Source organism: Oryzias latipes, chromosome 19, assembly GCF_053564925.1.
Source record: "Oryzias latipes strain Hd-rR chromosome 19, Olatipes_Hd-rR_3.1".
NCBI lineage: Eukaryota > Metazoa > Chordata > Actinopteri > Beloniformes > Adrianichthyidae > Oryzias > Oryzias latipes.
Genome location: NC_136255.1, coordinates 25410145 through 25425220, shown reverse-complemented (window position 1 = coordinate 25425220; position 15076 = coordinate 25410145). Strand labels below are relative to the sequence as shown.

The 15076-nt window shown below is 43.1% G+C and overlaps 1 protein-coding gene across 2 annotated transcripts; it reads left to right on the top strand.

Moving 5' to 3' along the window:
• The first annotated feature begins 454 nt into the window (after positions 1-454).
• On the top strand, positions 455-15069 carry sh3bp1 (SH3-domain binding protein 1). Of its 2 annotated transcripts, none has more exons than XM_020712355.3 (17): positions 455-851; positions 4195-4237; positions 6499-6603; positions 6681-6757; positions 6996-7107; positions 7365-7529; positions 7608-7676; positions 7755-7845; positions 7926-8062; positions 8143-8254; positions 9867-9948; positions 10035-10115; positions 10426-10539; positions 11958-12055; positions 12436-12592; positions 13869-14167; positions 14777-15069. In XM_020712355.3, exons 1-17 carry the CDS (start codon positions 601-603, stop codon positions 15049-15051), a joined length of 2268 nt encoding a protein of 755 aa, XP_020568014.1. In that variant the 5' UTR covers positions 455-600; the 3' UTR covers positions 15052-15069. The 2 variants fall into 2 exon arrangements, with proteins under 2 accessions (XP_020568014.1, XP_011486153.1); XM_011487851.4 differs by having other exon boundaries at positions 456-851; positions 4192-4237.
• Positions 15070-15076: the final 7 nt, after the last annotated feature.

Genomic DNA, 15076 nt, shown 5'->3' with positions numbered 1-15076 from the left:
ATTCGTCTTTCATCCTCAATAAAAAAAACTTCAATTATTTCAGGTTTTTGCGAGTGTTGAGGTCAGAGGTCATGTCAACTTCTGACAAAACAACGTTTCCTTTTTTTTAGGATTTGAGTAAAACGTTGAATTTGTGTTTAAAACGTTGTTTTCTCACTTTCACAACGTCCGTCTTCCCCATTTCTAAAATGACAAAAGAGGAAGACGGCGTTAAAAAAAAAGAAAGCGATGTGATCCGCCGCTGTAATGCTCCTCTGTTTTGTTTAGGAGGGAGAAAAAAGACGACAAACTGATGAAACATTAGTCTCGTTTAAATCTGAACTTCTTTTTTTTTTTTTGTTTGACGGGAATTAAAAAAAAAAAAAAGCAACGGTTTCCTCTTTTTGCCTTTTCACATCCTTGTGGCTCCGGAGCGCAGCTCAACGGCGGCCTGCTTGGAGGAAACTCTTCATCCAGCTCAGGACTTCACTTTGCGTATCCGGATCTATCCTTCATTGTTCTACCATCTTCTCCAACTATTAGACGAGCGTTGCATCAGCTTTGGCGGTGGCAGCCGTCAGCTCAGCCTCTCTCGCTTCTCACGGCCGACGTTTTAACTGCATGCAACTTCCTCATTCGCTGACTTGTGTCAGAGTCAGGAGCGCGCTCCTGAAACCAGAACAAAAACTGACGGCAGAGCAGCCGCCGCACGACAGCAGCAGAGCGGAGCCGTCCGCCCTGACCTCCTGTTTCTTATGCGTTTGGCGTTTGTGGAGCAGGACTCCTGAACGGGACAACATCTGCTTGGACTTCCCGTTAGCCAGGATGCTCCGGCAGTCTTTCAGCCTCCTCAAGTTTGGATCAGCAGCAAAGTAAGTCTGTGCACCTGCTCCTTTATCAGTGGATTCAAACACTGCTGGTTTTTGAACCAAATCCAGTCAGTTTGAGACACAAATGTCAATGAAAAGTTGGGATCCTTTGTTTCAGGAGCGTTCAGAGACTCCTCTCCAAGTTTTCCGCGGCTTGGTTTCTGTTTTCACTCTTCAAATGCTGGCATGAAAACGGTGCAGCGCTGCAGCGGTCGGCAGTTCCTCTTTGAAAGTGGCACACGTTGGGGGTTTTTGGGGGTAACCGTCATGAGGCATGAAGCTCAAACGGAGTCCAGTTTGTCAAACAAACAATCACACTTTGGAAAAACCCAAAGAAACAGGTTTTTGGTTACTAAAAGGTGATGAAAGTTCTCCGCCTCAGTCACAGAAAGCAGACGTGTGACCTTTCTAACGCTTTCCACCGTCTGGCTGCTGTCGTCACGCCTCCTGTCATGACGCTCAGACGGTAAACCGGCGCGTGCATCTGCAGCCGAGCAAGGCTGCGGCCTTTCACCTCCCTCTCACTTCACTTCTGTGACATTTGATGCAGAATCTAAACAAACGCCCACCGTGGCACCGATTCCTGTCTGTTTGGAGAGGTGGAAAGAGGGGCGGGGTGGCCTCCCACAGGTATCTCTGGAAGGTGCTAAAACTCTAACGCCCCTTTCACTTCCTTTTGGGGAGAGGATTGCAGTTTTGCTTGAACAGACGCTCCGGCCTGCAGGAGGGGGGGCAGCTGAGAGGCATTTTTTGCTTCGGCAGCTTTCTGCACTCTAGGAAACATAACAGCAGAAAATCCCTCTGCATGCATGAACCTTCAGTGCAGGAGGCGGCTTATAATGCCAATTTATTTACCAATAAATAGAAACTGAAAGCAAGAATAGGACTCAGTCTGTTCTACGTTTTTCATTTAAAAAACATTTTTAAGAAACTACAATTAATAAATCTTCTTTCTGTTGTTTCTTGTTGATTTTTCTAACATAAATATCTTTTCCTGCTTCATTTGACTCATGATTAAGGAAATGTGACGTCAGGTTAGGAGCCAACGTTTGAGTCTTTTGGGTTACATCCCAGAAATAATGATTCCCATCTGTGAGAAACTTATTTCAGGATTAATATTATTTTAACAGCTGAAGTTTTGATGAGTCAGTCTGATTTCTGCGCCCAGAGTTTCAAACAGAATGTGATCGTATAACGAAACAGGATGGTGCCTCCCTTATTTACAGAGAGCACCATGAGTCACCGCGAGATGAAAGCCTCTGATGAGGTTGATCGTTTTCTTTTTGGGTTTTTGGTTAACTCTTCATTTCTGTTTTAGCTCCACGTTAAAAACAAAAAAAGTCTGTTTGATCCTCAATTCAGACACAAGCAGTCTGTGAAAGTTAAGTTTATTCCCTAAAAGGCCTAAACTCTCCCAATTGTCTGTCTGAAATCAGGGGACCTCTTCAGACTCAGAGTCTAAGAGGTTGCACGGTCAAGAAGTTTGTTATTTCTGATCTGAGAGTCACAGTCATCATTGTTTTTTTTGGCTGTTCTGTCCCAAAAAAAGGATGATTTCTATCAGCAATACACCAAAACTATTATTCAGTTTCACTGAAATAACATGACAAATGCCAGTGACACAAACTAGTAAAAAAATCGTAATCTTCTGCACTTGTTTTTTCCCTTTTTGCCTTAAAAACATTAGCATGCTACATGAGCTCCAGCTAAAACAAAAGAACAAATGCTGCCATCCAGCATTCTGCAAAAATTTGTTTTATAGGTGTCCCAGTGTCATTATGAAAAGCATCAGTACTGCAAATGAACACATTTTCTGCAATTGTTATCTACTGTTTGCTTAATTAACATTAGCATGCTACATCAGCTCCAGCTAAAACAAAAAAACAGATATTGCCATATAGAATTCTGTTAAATTATATTTTTCAGTTTTACAGATTTTTCCGAAAGAATATCAGTACTACGAACAAAAACAAAAAAAGAACGAGTAGTTTTCTGCATGTATCAACGGTTTGCCTTAAAACATTAGCATGCTACATCAGCTCCAGCTAAAACAAAAAACAAATGCTGCCGTCCGGAATTCTGTTAAATTATATTTTCCTCTGTCACAGATTTGTCTTAAAGAACATCAGTACTGCAAACAAAAACAATTGGTAGTTTTCTGCATGTATTATCAACGGTTTGCCCTAAAAAAAAGCATTAGCATGCTACATCAGCTCCAGCTAAAACAAAAGAACAAATGCTGCCGTCCAGCATTCTGCTAAAGTGTAACTGTTGGTTAAGGGTTTAAGGGTCAGAAAACATCAAATAATAAAATATGAACATACTTGAATTCCTTTGTTGTTGTTGTTGTGTACCTTTTACACACAGATAGATGTTAATGAAGCAAAAACAACTTTTGAGTCATGTCCGTGTCTGTAGTATGAGCAGATTTCACTGAAATTTCCCATTTGGTTAACAGTTGCTGCACAGTTCTGCTGTCCCTGTAAAAAGACATAAAGTCCCACACACGCACAAACACACACCCACACACACACCACACACACACAGTCACGCAGGGCTTTCACTTCCAACCTGAACATCAAATGTCTCTTTTAATTCAAGCGAATAGTAAAGTCAGCAGCGGTAGCTTTATTTATTGCAGCAGCCTATGTTGGTTAAATTATCTGTGCTATAAATAGGATAAAACAAAATGGAGAATATTATTAGCAGAAACCAAAAAAGTCGTAATTTTACGAGAATAAATTGTGAAGAACAGTCTCTCTTACTGAAAGCTGGAAGCCTATTGGTTCTTTTTGTTGTTGCTTATATTTTCTTACAGACTTTCATAACTTAAATCTTGTAAATTCTCAACTTACATCGAGAAATGAAAACTTTATTATTGTCAAATTTTGACTCTTACTTATAATTCTGTGAGTTTTTATCATCTTTCTATATCTGTATTCTCATAAATGTATTTATTTGATGTATTGTGGCCCTAAAGCTCCACGTAATGCCAGTATCAAAAAAATAAACATATTCAATGTTTTTGATTTTGAGTTAAGAACTGAAGATTATGGATTCTGGTAACATGTCAGGCTTGATCAGCTGCTGTGTAACTTTAAGATTTCTCATGATTATTTCATTTGCGGTTGTGATATTCGACAAAACAAACACACAACTGCACCCTCAATGTTGATTTTTTTACACACATATTGCAGCAAAAAATGTTTTGCAGCAATAGAAAAACACAGGGAAGATTTTAAAAAGTGACATTTTGGATTGCAAACATAATTTTGTTTTTGTTTCTTTGTTATTAATTACCAGACATGCTAGTTTAGTGAATCTGTGATCTGATCTCCTTCAGCAGGTCACAAGATGCTACCGACCTTCTCCACGAGGATCTGGTCATGGTGAGTCCTAACACAAATACAACAAGATTGGACATTATTCGTTTATTCATTTGAAACACAAGAGACTAAAATTGATCAAAATCATACACTTCCCATAATGCACTGGGACTAAACATTTGAAATGGGGAAGAGAAAAGAAAATCCAGGAAAGATAAAGAAAGAAAACTGATGAAAAAATCTGCTGTAACACAAAGAAAAGCTGTGAAAGCCTCACGTTACATGGAGTTTGGCCCTGATCTGAGCTCTTCACGAGGTGCAGCGGCTTTTAAGGAACGGTCCTGATGGAATTAGCATGAAGCTTCAGCAGAGGGACCATGCATGCCTGCATGCATCCTCGCCCTCGCCGCATTGGCATGCCGGCGTGCCGTGCACCAAAGGCAGCACAGTTTCAGGTCACAAGTGTGGTTGCAGAGGCGGACTTTGTCGAGCTCAACACACTTTCAATCAAGGTTTCCATTTGGTTTGATTCACTAATAGATCTGCAGAGTCTGCTCACGCTAAAACATGGACGTCATCAGATAACAGAAGTGCCTCTGCTTGGGAAAAAGCAAAGGGACACGTTGGGTTTGAAATGCTTTTGGTTTAATCAAGTGAACAAATTCTGTTTTGACTTGTAGAGCTCCTTCTGTGCTTCTTATTCAGGGCTCCAGCTGTCTGAGTTTAGGATGTGGGCGGGGCTTAAAGCAGCACCAGAGAAAAGAAAATTCACCTTTTCACATACATAGAACATGTAGTGAAAGGTATTGCATGACTGTCTAACAGACTAAAAGGCCTAAGAGCAGTAGGTATAAAAATGATAAAAGTTTAAGCAACTAAGTATAAAGGAGATGTCACTAAAATCGATGACATAGCCGGCAGTACGGCGGTGACGGCGTCACGGTGTCCACGTGCTGCCAAGTGTTGAAGGCGTGTAAAGTGACGAGACTGTGCAGAGATGCTGTAGAGTACTGCCGTTTCCTGTGAGGAAACAGTTGAGGTTGACTGACGTGTAGTGTGGCTGGGGGTGGGGGGTTTGAGTCCAGAGAGACCTGACACTAGAGTCCACCGTTGGGAGGACTGAGGTCCTTCAAAGTCCTCTCGGAGCTCCTTACTGGCCGTACTGATCCAGGTGACCAGCAGGGTTTCTGAAGAACCAGCAGGATGCCGGCCCCCCCAGGCCTGGAATCTGAGATCCGTGTCTCCAGGTCAGGATGGTGCATTTGGACGATCGCGCCACCGTCAATGGTGCAGGTGTAGGATGTCTTTTGCACCTTTGAGGGCCGATCCTGTGTGAGATGAAGACCTACTGGAAACTCTGTGCTTCCTCCAGGGGCTGCTAGATCCTCACCCGCTCTGTACTGAAGTCCTCCATCAGATCCTTAGTTTTGCTGACGTTAAGAATAAAACGCCTTTACTGTCACTGTGCACATGTACAATTGACATCATACGCGTATACAATGAAATGAAAGGTGGAGGAGATTGTTGATCTGGGACCTCCAGGTTCTGTCGTCTCATATCACTCTCCAGAATTTGGATTTTGGGTCTGTAACAGGCCAAAGGGTTTGTTTGTTTGTTTGTTTGTTTTCTTTGTTTAATTGTTTGTTTGTTTGTTTTTTTCTTGTTTTTGGTCTAAAAATAATCACTGCCAACGGTGGCCCCGAGGTTCAAATCACATCAGCAAGTCACTCGATGCAAAAGCATTTTAAAGATCACAATAACAATTTTTAAAAAAAGCAAAGCAACTACTTTACCTTTTGGAAAAGAAAAACTCCAGAAACAACTATTGTTTTCCAAAATGTTATTTGGTTTTTGTTTTGTATTTAACATGTAAATAAATCTTTGGTTTTTTTAATTGTCGTTGTGATTTTTCAAATTTTTTTGACTAAGACAACTAAGACTCAGCTTAGTCGTAAAAAGTTTCCAATGAAAGAGAAAATGTTTCTTTTTCTCATTGAACCTAAAACTGCTGCAAATGCACGACAAAAAAAGACGGCTTGGAGCAAATCAATCAACAGGAAAAGGTGTTTATTCTTGCAGGTTATCTGCGTTTAGTTATGGGGATGCTTGTTCATTTGCAGGCATCAAAGTCTGAGACCTCTGCTGTGCGTTGGTCCCGTTTTAACGCCTGCAGATAGAAAACACTCATTTATCTCAACACTATCTTTAGGACACTTTTTAATATGAGTCTTACGTCTCTTTCATTGATCACACGATTCAGGGTTTCTGCAAACTCTGTAATAGACTTGATATGAAATAATTGGGCTACTTGTGGTGGGATGCAGGTGGAGCAGCGGGTGGAGCCGGCCCGAAAGGCGGCTCAGGTCCTCTCCAAGAAGCTGCAGGGCTGCATGCAGAGCCAACCGGGCCTGGAGGCAGAGAAGCGGATGGTAATGAGGGCTGCAGGAGGCGTTGGACGTGTCCTCTGCCGTGTTTTCCAAACTAACAGCGGTTCCTGTGTCTGCAGAAAAAGCTCCCACTCATGCAGCTGTCTGTCAGCATGGCGGAGAGCCTGAAAGACTTCGATGCTCACTCCTCAATCAGGTGACAGCTTCCAGCTTCTGCCTCTTTAACCGTCGTCACATGACGAGCTCTTGACTTTTATATGTAGATCCAAGGAAAGAGGATGCTCTGTGAGTTAGGACTGAAACCTCTAACCTCAGTTCTGCTTGTCGACACAATGGTTTGTCGTAGAAATGTCTGGTTTCAGGTTCAAATGTTTCCAGAAGTCTCTTTTGTTCTTCTTGCTGGTTGGTTCTCACGGCTTCCCCGTGCGCCGCAGGAGAGTTCTGGAGATGTGCTGCTTCATGGAGAAGATGCTGGCCAGCATGCTGGCAGACTTTGAGGTGAAAGTGGAAAAAGAGGTTCTGGAGCCGCTCAATAAGCTCAGCGAGGTGAGAGCGGCTGGAGACGGTTTCACTCAAAAGAAATGGGATGTTTTAGACCACAAAGGCCATTTATAAGTCTTTTTTCTTATTAAAATCTGTACACCCATGTTTTTATTATCACATCTCCAAGCTCTCTGAAATAAATGAATCACATTTCTTTTTTAGGAAGAGGCTCTTTTTCAGTAAGGGGTTTTGTTTCGTGCTTGTGAGGTCCCAGACGTCCAGCGTAGGTTTGAAAATAAAGCAGAGGTGTCTCCCTTCAGGACGACCTGCCAGAAGTCCTGAGGAACAAGAAACAGTTTGCGAGACTCACCACCGACTGGAACAACGCCAGACTCAGGAGTCAAGCCAGCACCGCCCCCCAGGCCAAGCAGGACGGGCTCCGGGAGGAAGTGGAGGAAGCCTGGAGGAAACTGGAGAGCATCAAGGTTTCAGAGTTTCCCCCTGAGACGTTCATGAACCTCTGCTGATTATTCCTGACCTCCCATCCCCTTCTGCCCCCGCAGGACCAGTACTCTGCAGACCTCTATCACTTTGCCACGAAAGAAGACGACTATGCTAACTACTTCATACACGTGAGTCTCGTGAAGACGACGCCCTGATGTCAGTGCACAAAAAGGGTCCTAACCGCACTTCCTGTTTGTGAACGACAGCTTCTGGAGCTGCAGGCAGAATACCACAAGAACTCAGTGGAGTTCCTGGACAAAAACATCAGCGAGCTGAAAGAGAATCACAGTCAGAAAGGTGAGTCGTCATCAGGCCGATCTGTGCCGGTAAAAGTGCAGATTCTGTTCTCATTTTCTGGGTTCTTCTGTGTCGAAAAGGGCCGGCGGTGAGCCTCTCCAAGCAGAGGGTCTACGGGGAACATCTGCTCACACATCTGTCCCAGTCCAACATAGAAATCGCCGTTCCCATTCAGGAGTGTATTCACATGCTGCTGAGGACGGGCATGAGGGAGGAGGTGGGTCCGATGACAGGTTCTTCATCACTTCATCTTCATGCTAAGCTGCTGCCTCACCTGCTCTGCTGGGATCCCCGCAGGGTTTGTTTCGTCTGGCTGCAGCCGCTTCAGTGATGAAGAGGCTGAAGACGAGTCTGGACCAGGGAACAGTCGACCACAGCGAGTTCAGGATGGACCCGCACGCTGTGGCCGGTGAGGACGACTCCTTCCTGTTTGTTAACGTTGAAACGGACCTGCGGCAGGAGCTGTCCTGACGCGCACACCGAGAATGCTTCCTCGTATATTTAAGGAAGTATTCTAAAAATTAGGAAGCAGGAACGAGTTAAACTCCTTCCTCACATCCATGTTAACTGACCTGTTTATGGTAAAAAAGAATACCGTATTTTCCGGACTATAAGTCGCCCTTTTTTTCATAGTTTGGCAAGGGGTGCGACTTATACTCCGCAGAGACTTATATTAGAAATAAATTGAAATAAATACATTATTAATCCTCCTGTTATGTTCATTTGTAAGGAACAGAGATGATGTTCCTGGGTCAATTTGATGTATGAGGTATGTTAAGTGTTAAGAGTATGTTAAGTGACTCAGAGAATCAGCAAACTTTTTTTACAGTAAGATCTTGAAGGCTAAAAACATTATATTCTATTTTCCAATGATTTCATAGATTCAGAATAATCTAATGCAATAAAAATAACCGTTTCTACAAATACAGGATGAAAACAGAGTATTAGTTGGCCAATGATGCTTCATGAAAAGAATAAATAAATAAGTTTGAGAAAGAATTATTCTGAAATTATGAGATAAACAGTCTGCTATGATTGGGTCATATGAGTTTGTGAAAGTTATTAGTTCTTGGTCTCAGATTTTGTCAAATAAATTTCCCGTCAAAATGCGACTTATAGTCCAGTGCGAGTTATCTGTGTTTTTTTCTACTTTATAATGCATTTTTGGGCTGGTGCGACTTATACTCCGGTGCGACTTGTAGTCCGGAAAATACGGTATTTTTTAACATTAAGCAGACTTTCAGAATATCTAGAAATATAGAAAATATAGAAATACAGAAAGATGAGAGAATAATGGAGGGAAAGGCAAGAGACAGACTGCAAAAAGATGACAGGAAGATGGCAGAAAGAAGGAAGGAAGATGGAAAGACGGTAGAAAGACGAGAGATAAATGGACGAGTGAAAGTTGGGAAAAGAAAAGAGAAAGACTGCAAGAAGATGACAGGAAGATGGCAGAAGGAGAGAAAAGCAAAGATGAGAGAAAGGCGGCTGAAAGAAGGAACAAAGATGTCAGAAAGACAACAAAAGATGGAGGAAAGAATCCAGAAAGATGGGAGACTAAATACATGTGTTGGGAATTTCCAGTAAAGGTAAAGTTTGGTTTCTGAAAGAGTGAAGTGTTGGAAAATGAAAACGTCTCAGTGTGGACTCTGCTCTAACTTCCTGTTCCTCATTCCAAACCCATTTTCACTGCAGGACCAGTTCCCACAATGCACCACCAAACAGTCTGTCTTATCATCAGAATAAACCAACATTCTCCAGCTTTTCTGCCCTGACACTGGGCGTGTTGCTCAGTGAAAAAACATTTGATCAAACATTCTTCTTCTGCTTCCACAGCTGCTTTCTCCTCAAAGCTCCAGAATCTGTGGCGCCTTCCAGAGCGCGGCGTCTCCCGTTTGTCTTTCATTTTCTGTTTCCTCGTGCGCGAGAGCGTCCATGTCTTCACATGAACGGACAAACATCTTTTCTACAAAATAAAAGCCCTGTTGTTTATGAAAAAGGGGTTCTGTGTTTCCTGACAGGAGCGCTGAAGTGTTACCTCAGAGAGCTTCCTGAACCCTTGATGACCTTTGACCTCTACAACGATTGGTTTAAAGCTGCAGGGTGGGTTTTGTAGCTGATTTTTGACATTTCATCCTCTCCCTTTCTTCTCCTTCTAGAGCTTTTTTTTGTTTTTTTTGTCCTTGCAGGGAAAAAGAGCTGGACAAGAAGCTGGAGCAGTTCAAGGTTTTACTGAAGAAACTCCCACCTGAAAACTACAATAACCTCAGGTGAGAGGCCGTCCGGAAGAACACACTTACCTTACTCGGTTTTATCAAGCTTATAGTAAAGCTTTATAATGCCGTCTATGAAGCTGTAAGGTGTTTTCAGAAAGTTAAGATGCACAGATTACATGAATCATTAATGCGACAGATCATGTTTGTGTTTTTGACTCAGTTTTTATGAAAGAACTCATACATTAAGAGTGACGTTGTAGTTTTCTGCAGATATTTCTGCAATAAAATTGAAAATATATCAGGTTAAGACAGATACCGCTGGAATCCATGCAGTGATTTGGTTTTGTCTCACTTTACCTGCCAGGTATCTGGTCCAGTTCCTGTCTCTGTTGTCCAAGCAACAGGCTGTGAACAAGATGACCCCCAGTAACATCGCCATCGTCTTGGGGCCGAACCTGCTCTGGCCAAAGGCTGAGGGGTGTGTAACGAAAATCACCCAGGCTTTAACCCCTTGAAGTCCCACTCCGATCAGCTTTTGTCTTTTTTATCATGAGTACGACATTTTTAGCCAAAATCCCAAAAACCTGTGTCGTTTCTGCAGAGCAGCAGGGCTTCATTAGAAATGTAGCTCTGAGTTGTGGGCAGGACTGCAGTGTAAGCCCACCCCCTGTTCCCATCATCCGTCTGTTAACACACTCTCTGACGTTCGTGGACCCAGTCGTCTACGAGTGGATTCACACGTCGGCGTATTTTCCACGTCGAAACTACGATCTCTTTCTAACTGCTTTTTTCAGTTGCTTCTTGAATTTGAATTAAGGAAATACTCCGACATGCAATTTCAAGTTTAATTTTCTTCACATATGTCCCCCACAATCAGAAAAATGCCACAAAAACATGTTAAAAACACCATTTTCATTGGAGTGGGTCTTTAAGGACTTTGTGTTACACAAACGGTACAAACATGTCACTGACACAGCAAATCCTCATGTGCACCATTGGAAATGTTCAGCCTATATCATATTTATTTACATTCTATGGGTTTCATTGACAACACCCTGATAGTGTTTACAAATGGAGTCCCACAGGGATCAATTGTTGGGCCCCTGAATTTAAAGCTGGATGTGTTGCAGGTGTGACTTTTGTCTGTTGCATCATAAATAATTAGTGAAAATTAGTAAAGTTGTCATGAGGTGGTGGGTTGGAAACCATAGATTGCTCAACCCAAAGACTCTAAAAGTGGTACCTGCTGCCTTTCTGCTTGATCCTCAACATTGAGGGTTGGATTGGGGCGTTCAACCACCAAAATGTTGGCGAGTTGTGACTGCAGGTCACCTTTCCTTCAAATATGGAGAGCAAATGTACAGTTTCTGACTTCTACAAAGTATAAAAGGGGGCCGGTTGATTATTTCTTTATCGTTGGTTCCCCTTCCTGTTCACAACTGACTTCAGTCCGCTTTGCTCCAAAGCGGGAAGGAAGTGTGAAAGGAAACCAGGCCAAATAAAAGCATGACATGTCTTGAACTATCAATGTGTGAAGAGGCGCAAAATCACGAAACATTCAAGAGAGAAATGTTTGGAAAAGTTCTAAAATGTTTCAAAACCTCAAACTGACTTGTTAGACTGATTTGTTTTTAAGAAACAGTCTAGTCTGAGACTTTGTAGCTCATAGAACTTTGAACTCTCTTTATTCTTCACATTAGAAAGCAGTTTGCAGCAGACAGAAGTTGGCCTCGTGGGGCTTTGTGGTCTGCTAGACACTGCTTGCTTGTACCGCCTGAAATGGGAACCACACAGGGTTAAAAAAAACTACTGACTTCCTGTTCTGCTTGATTAAAAGACAGGTCACGGGTTTAAAATCCTTTTTTCATGTTTTAATGTGTGTCTGACCCTCCACAGGGAGGCTGCTCTGTTGGACATGGCGTCGGCGTCCTCCGTCCAGGTGGTGATGGTCATCGAACCTCTCATCCAGTACAGCTCCAGGCTGTTTCCTGAAGGTATGCGGACGCACGGCTGCGGCCTTTTGTCTCTGACCAAAGCCGGCTCTGACAGACCTGCTGTGCGGTCGTGGTCGCTTCGCAGATCATCTCAGTCTCTCTTATCAGCTCAGGTTAGAACGGCCCGTTTTAAGCCCCCGCAGAGCCGTTTTTAGGCGACCGTTTCCGCTGATTGCTGCTGCTAACCACTGGGCGCACAGAGAGGTGATGCTGCCACTCTATCAGTGCATCCACTCAGCCACAGCAGCGGAAGCTGTCAGACCACAGCAGCTTCAGCTCACAACTTTCCTGTCCTTTAAAGCATCAGCGCTCGCTTCAAGGGAGAGGAAAGCTAAAAAAAACAACAACAACCTCACAAATGTTTGTCTCTTTTTCTTCAGCTGAACCCTTTGACATCCCAGATCTGCCTGAAACCCCAGAAACGCCCGCTTCTACTTTCCAGTCCGTCCATCCAGAGAAGGAGAAACTGGCCAGGACGGTTTCCTCGGCATCAGCGCTCTCTTCCTCTTTTCACTTCCCCGTCTCCAGAACAAACAGGTACCAGCTTCCACACCCAGAACCCTCATCCCATCAGCGGATCAGATCCGTCGTTCCGTCTGCAGAGGGTCAATCCCAGAAGAACACAATTCCTTTAGTAACCCTTGTGCTATCCTAGGCACTTTAACATTGGGAGTTGGGTCATCTAGACCCACTAGACAGTGCTCTGAACCTTTTTTCTTCAATGATTTGTGATCTTCACTGGTGTCCATGGATTACATGAAATCTTTCCACCTTTATCCACCTTTGTTATGGTAGGGAGAACACGTCAATGGAAGAGGGGGGTCATCTAAGATAGCACAAGGGTTTTTAAATTAAACCAAATAAAAGTGTTTTAGTTTCCTAAATGTAAAAGCTTTTTGTCAAATTGACCAACTTTTAAGCTGGAATGCATTTTTCCTTTTTGTGGTTGGAAGTTGTTTCTGCGTTTTATAGTCTTTAATTCAGAACCATCAATGTTTGATTAGAAATTAATAATCTGCTTTTACCTTTCATGACAGGAACTGATTGATTGATTTGAAGCAACTTCCAAAAATCAAAGGAAACAATACGTAGATTCATCAACATGTAAATTTATAAATGTATAAATAAAATAAAATATCGTTATCTTCTTGAAATTTTAAATCCTCCTCCTAAATTATAATTTATTCTCTGCTGGTGTTGCCAGATTGGGTCATAATTTTCCAGCCAAAAGGAAAACACCCACAACATTTACTCGTTGTTTAAATAGCAAGAATTAATCCTCCATTATTGATTTCCGGTACTTCCCTATTTGATTGAAAGTCCGTCTTTGTCTGCATGAATTAATGGACTCCTACTGAACTTTACTAACAACCACTGATGTTTTTGTTCAAATATTAAGAACAATAAAAAAGGAAAGTAGAAAAAAGAAAAATCATTGATGCTGTTTTATCTGCTAAACCATCAGCTTTCAGTCTGGTTGTCTTTATGTTTAATCTGCATGTTATACTTCAGTTTAGTAATATTGACTTTCACATTTTTAGTTTCCTGCTTTTGTTGCCAAAAGTTCTTTAATTCACTTTTCCAGCATTTTTTTAAAATCTCACTTTTACAGACATTTGGCTGCTACGTATTTGTTTTTATAAATAAGTCATATTTTTTTACAAATTCTTACTTTTAAGGCTTTAAGTTATAACATATTTCTGTTAAGTTTTTGTGAGGAAGAAGTGTGTTTACTGAGACTAAGTTATGAGTTTTTATTCTATTTTCTACATAAAGCAGCATAAACTGACGTGTGAATCCGTGTTCCCATCAGCACTTCCTCTCAGGACAGCGGGGTTCTGGTCAAATCGGGCTCTGTGGGCAGCCGTAGTGGAACCACGACATGGAACAGTCCCACAAGCGAGACGCCGCCATCCGCCATCACGTCGTCCTCCGTTGCTTCCTCGACACCAACCCCCAGCCCCCCCGGAGCGGCATGGTCTGCGGCCGGGTCAACGCCGGGCCTGGCGAGGACCGCCACCCAGAGGCAGACCTCGGATCAAAGCCCGCTAGAGCCGATTCTGGAGGCACCACCGGATTCTCCACTTGTGAAGATCCAATGTCCGTACAAACGTGAGTCAAACGCCACACGGCGTTTCTAATGCTAATATAATAAAACAGCATTCATGGTTGCTGCAACCCAAGAAGGATTAAGGGTAATGATGGATGGATGGATGGATGAATGGATGGATGGATGGATGGATGGATGGATGCATGGAAGTGTAATTGATCCCAGGAAGGGGAGATTGCTTTGTTACCATAGCTCTGAATGAATGCTGTAACATACGATATGAAAATATTAGGAATGTGGGCTTGGTTAACAAATAAACTCCGTTGCTAAGGGAATCCAAGAGTTTACTTTTGCAGATTCTTCAAAAAATTACATTGACCTGTTTGGCACTCCCAGGTGACCAAAACATCAAATGGTTGCTATGGAGAAAAACCAACAGAAAAGCAGCCATTTTGAAAAATAGTGTTTTTTATCATCAGCTCTGACCGGGGTCGCAAAGGAAGACGGGGAGAGTGAGGGGCCGTGTAGCAACCGCTCAGCCAGTGGGGGCGGGTCAGAATGGGGTGGCGAGGAGGGAGTGACATCGCTTTAGTTATATTTAAAACTGCTGTTTTTGCTGCCTCACATCACAAAAAGTAAGCATTTTTCTGTCATCGTCTGTCACCGTGCAGCAAAGAGGACGTTTAACTCCAAAGGCAACCAGGATGAAGAGCAGATAACAGTGGAGTTCTCTAAACCGAGGGCCCCGGGGCCTCCGAAGATGCAGGCCCCGCCCCCCCCAACCACGGCCTCCAGAGACGATGCAAAGATCCTGCCAAAGCCGGCGCCCCGGCTCCAACCGCCGAAAAAGCCTCTGGCGAAAAAGCCCGGAGTCCGAGCCCCAAACTGCCCTCCGCCCCTCCCTCCTCCATCACAGCCCAAGGAGCTTCCCTCTTTAGCGCAATAAAAAGAAGACGCCAACACAGCCGATG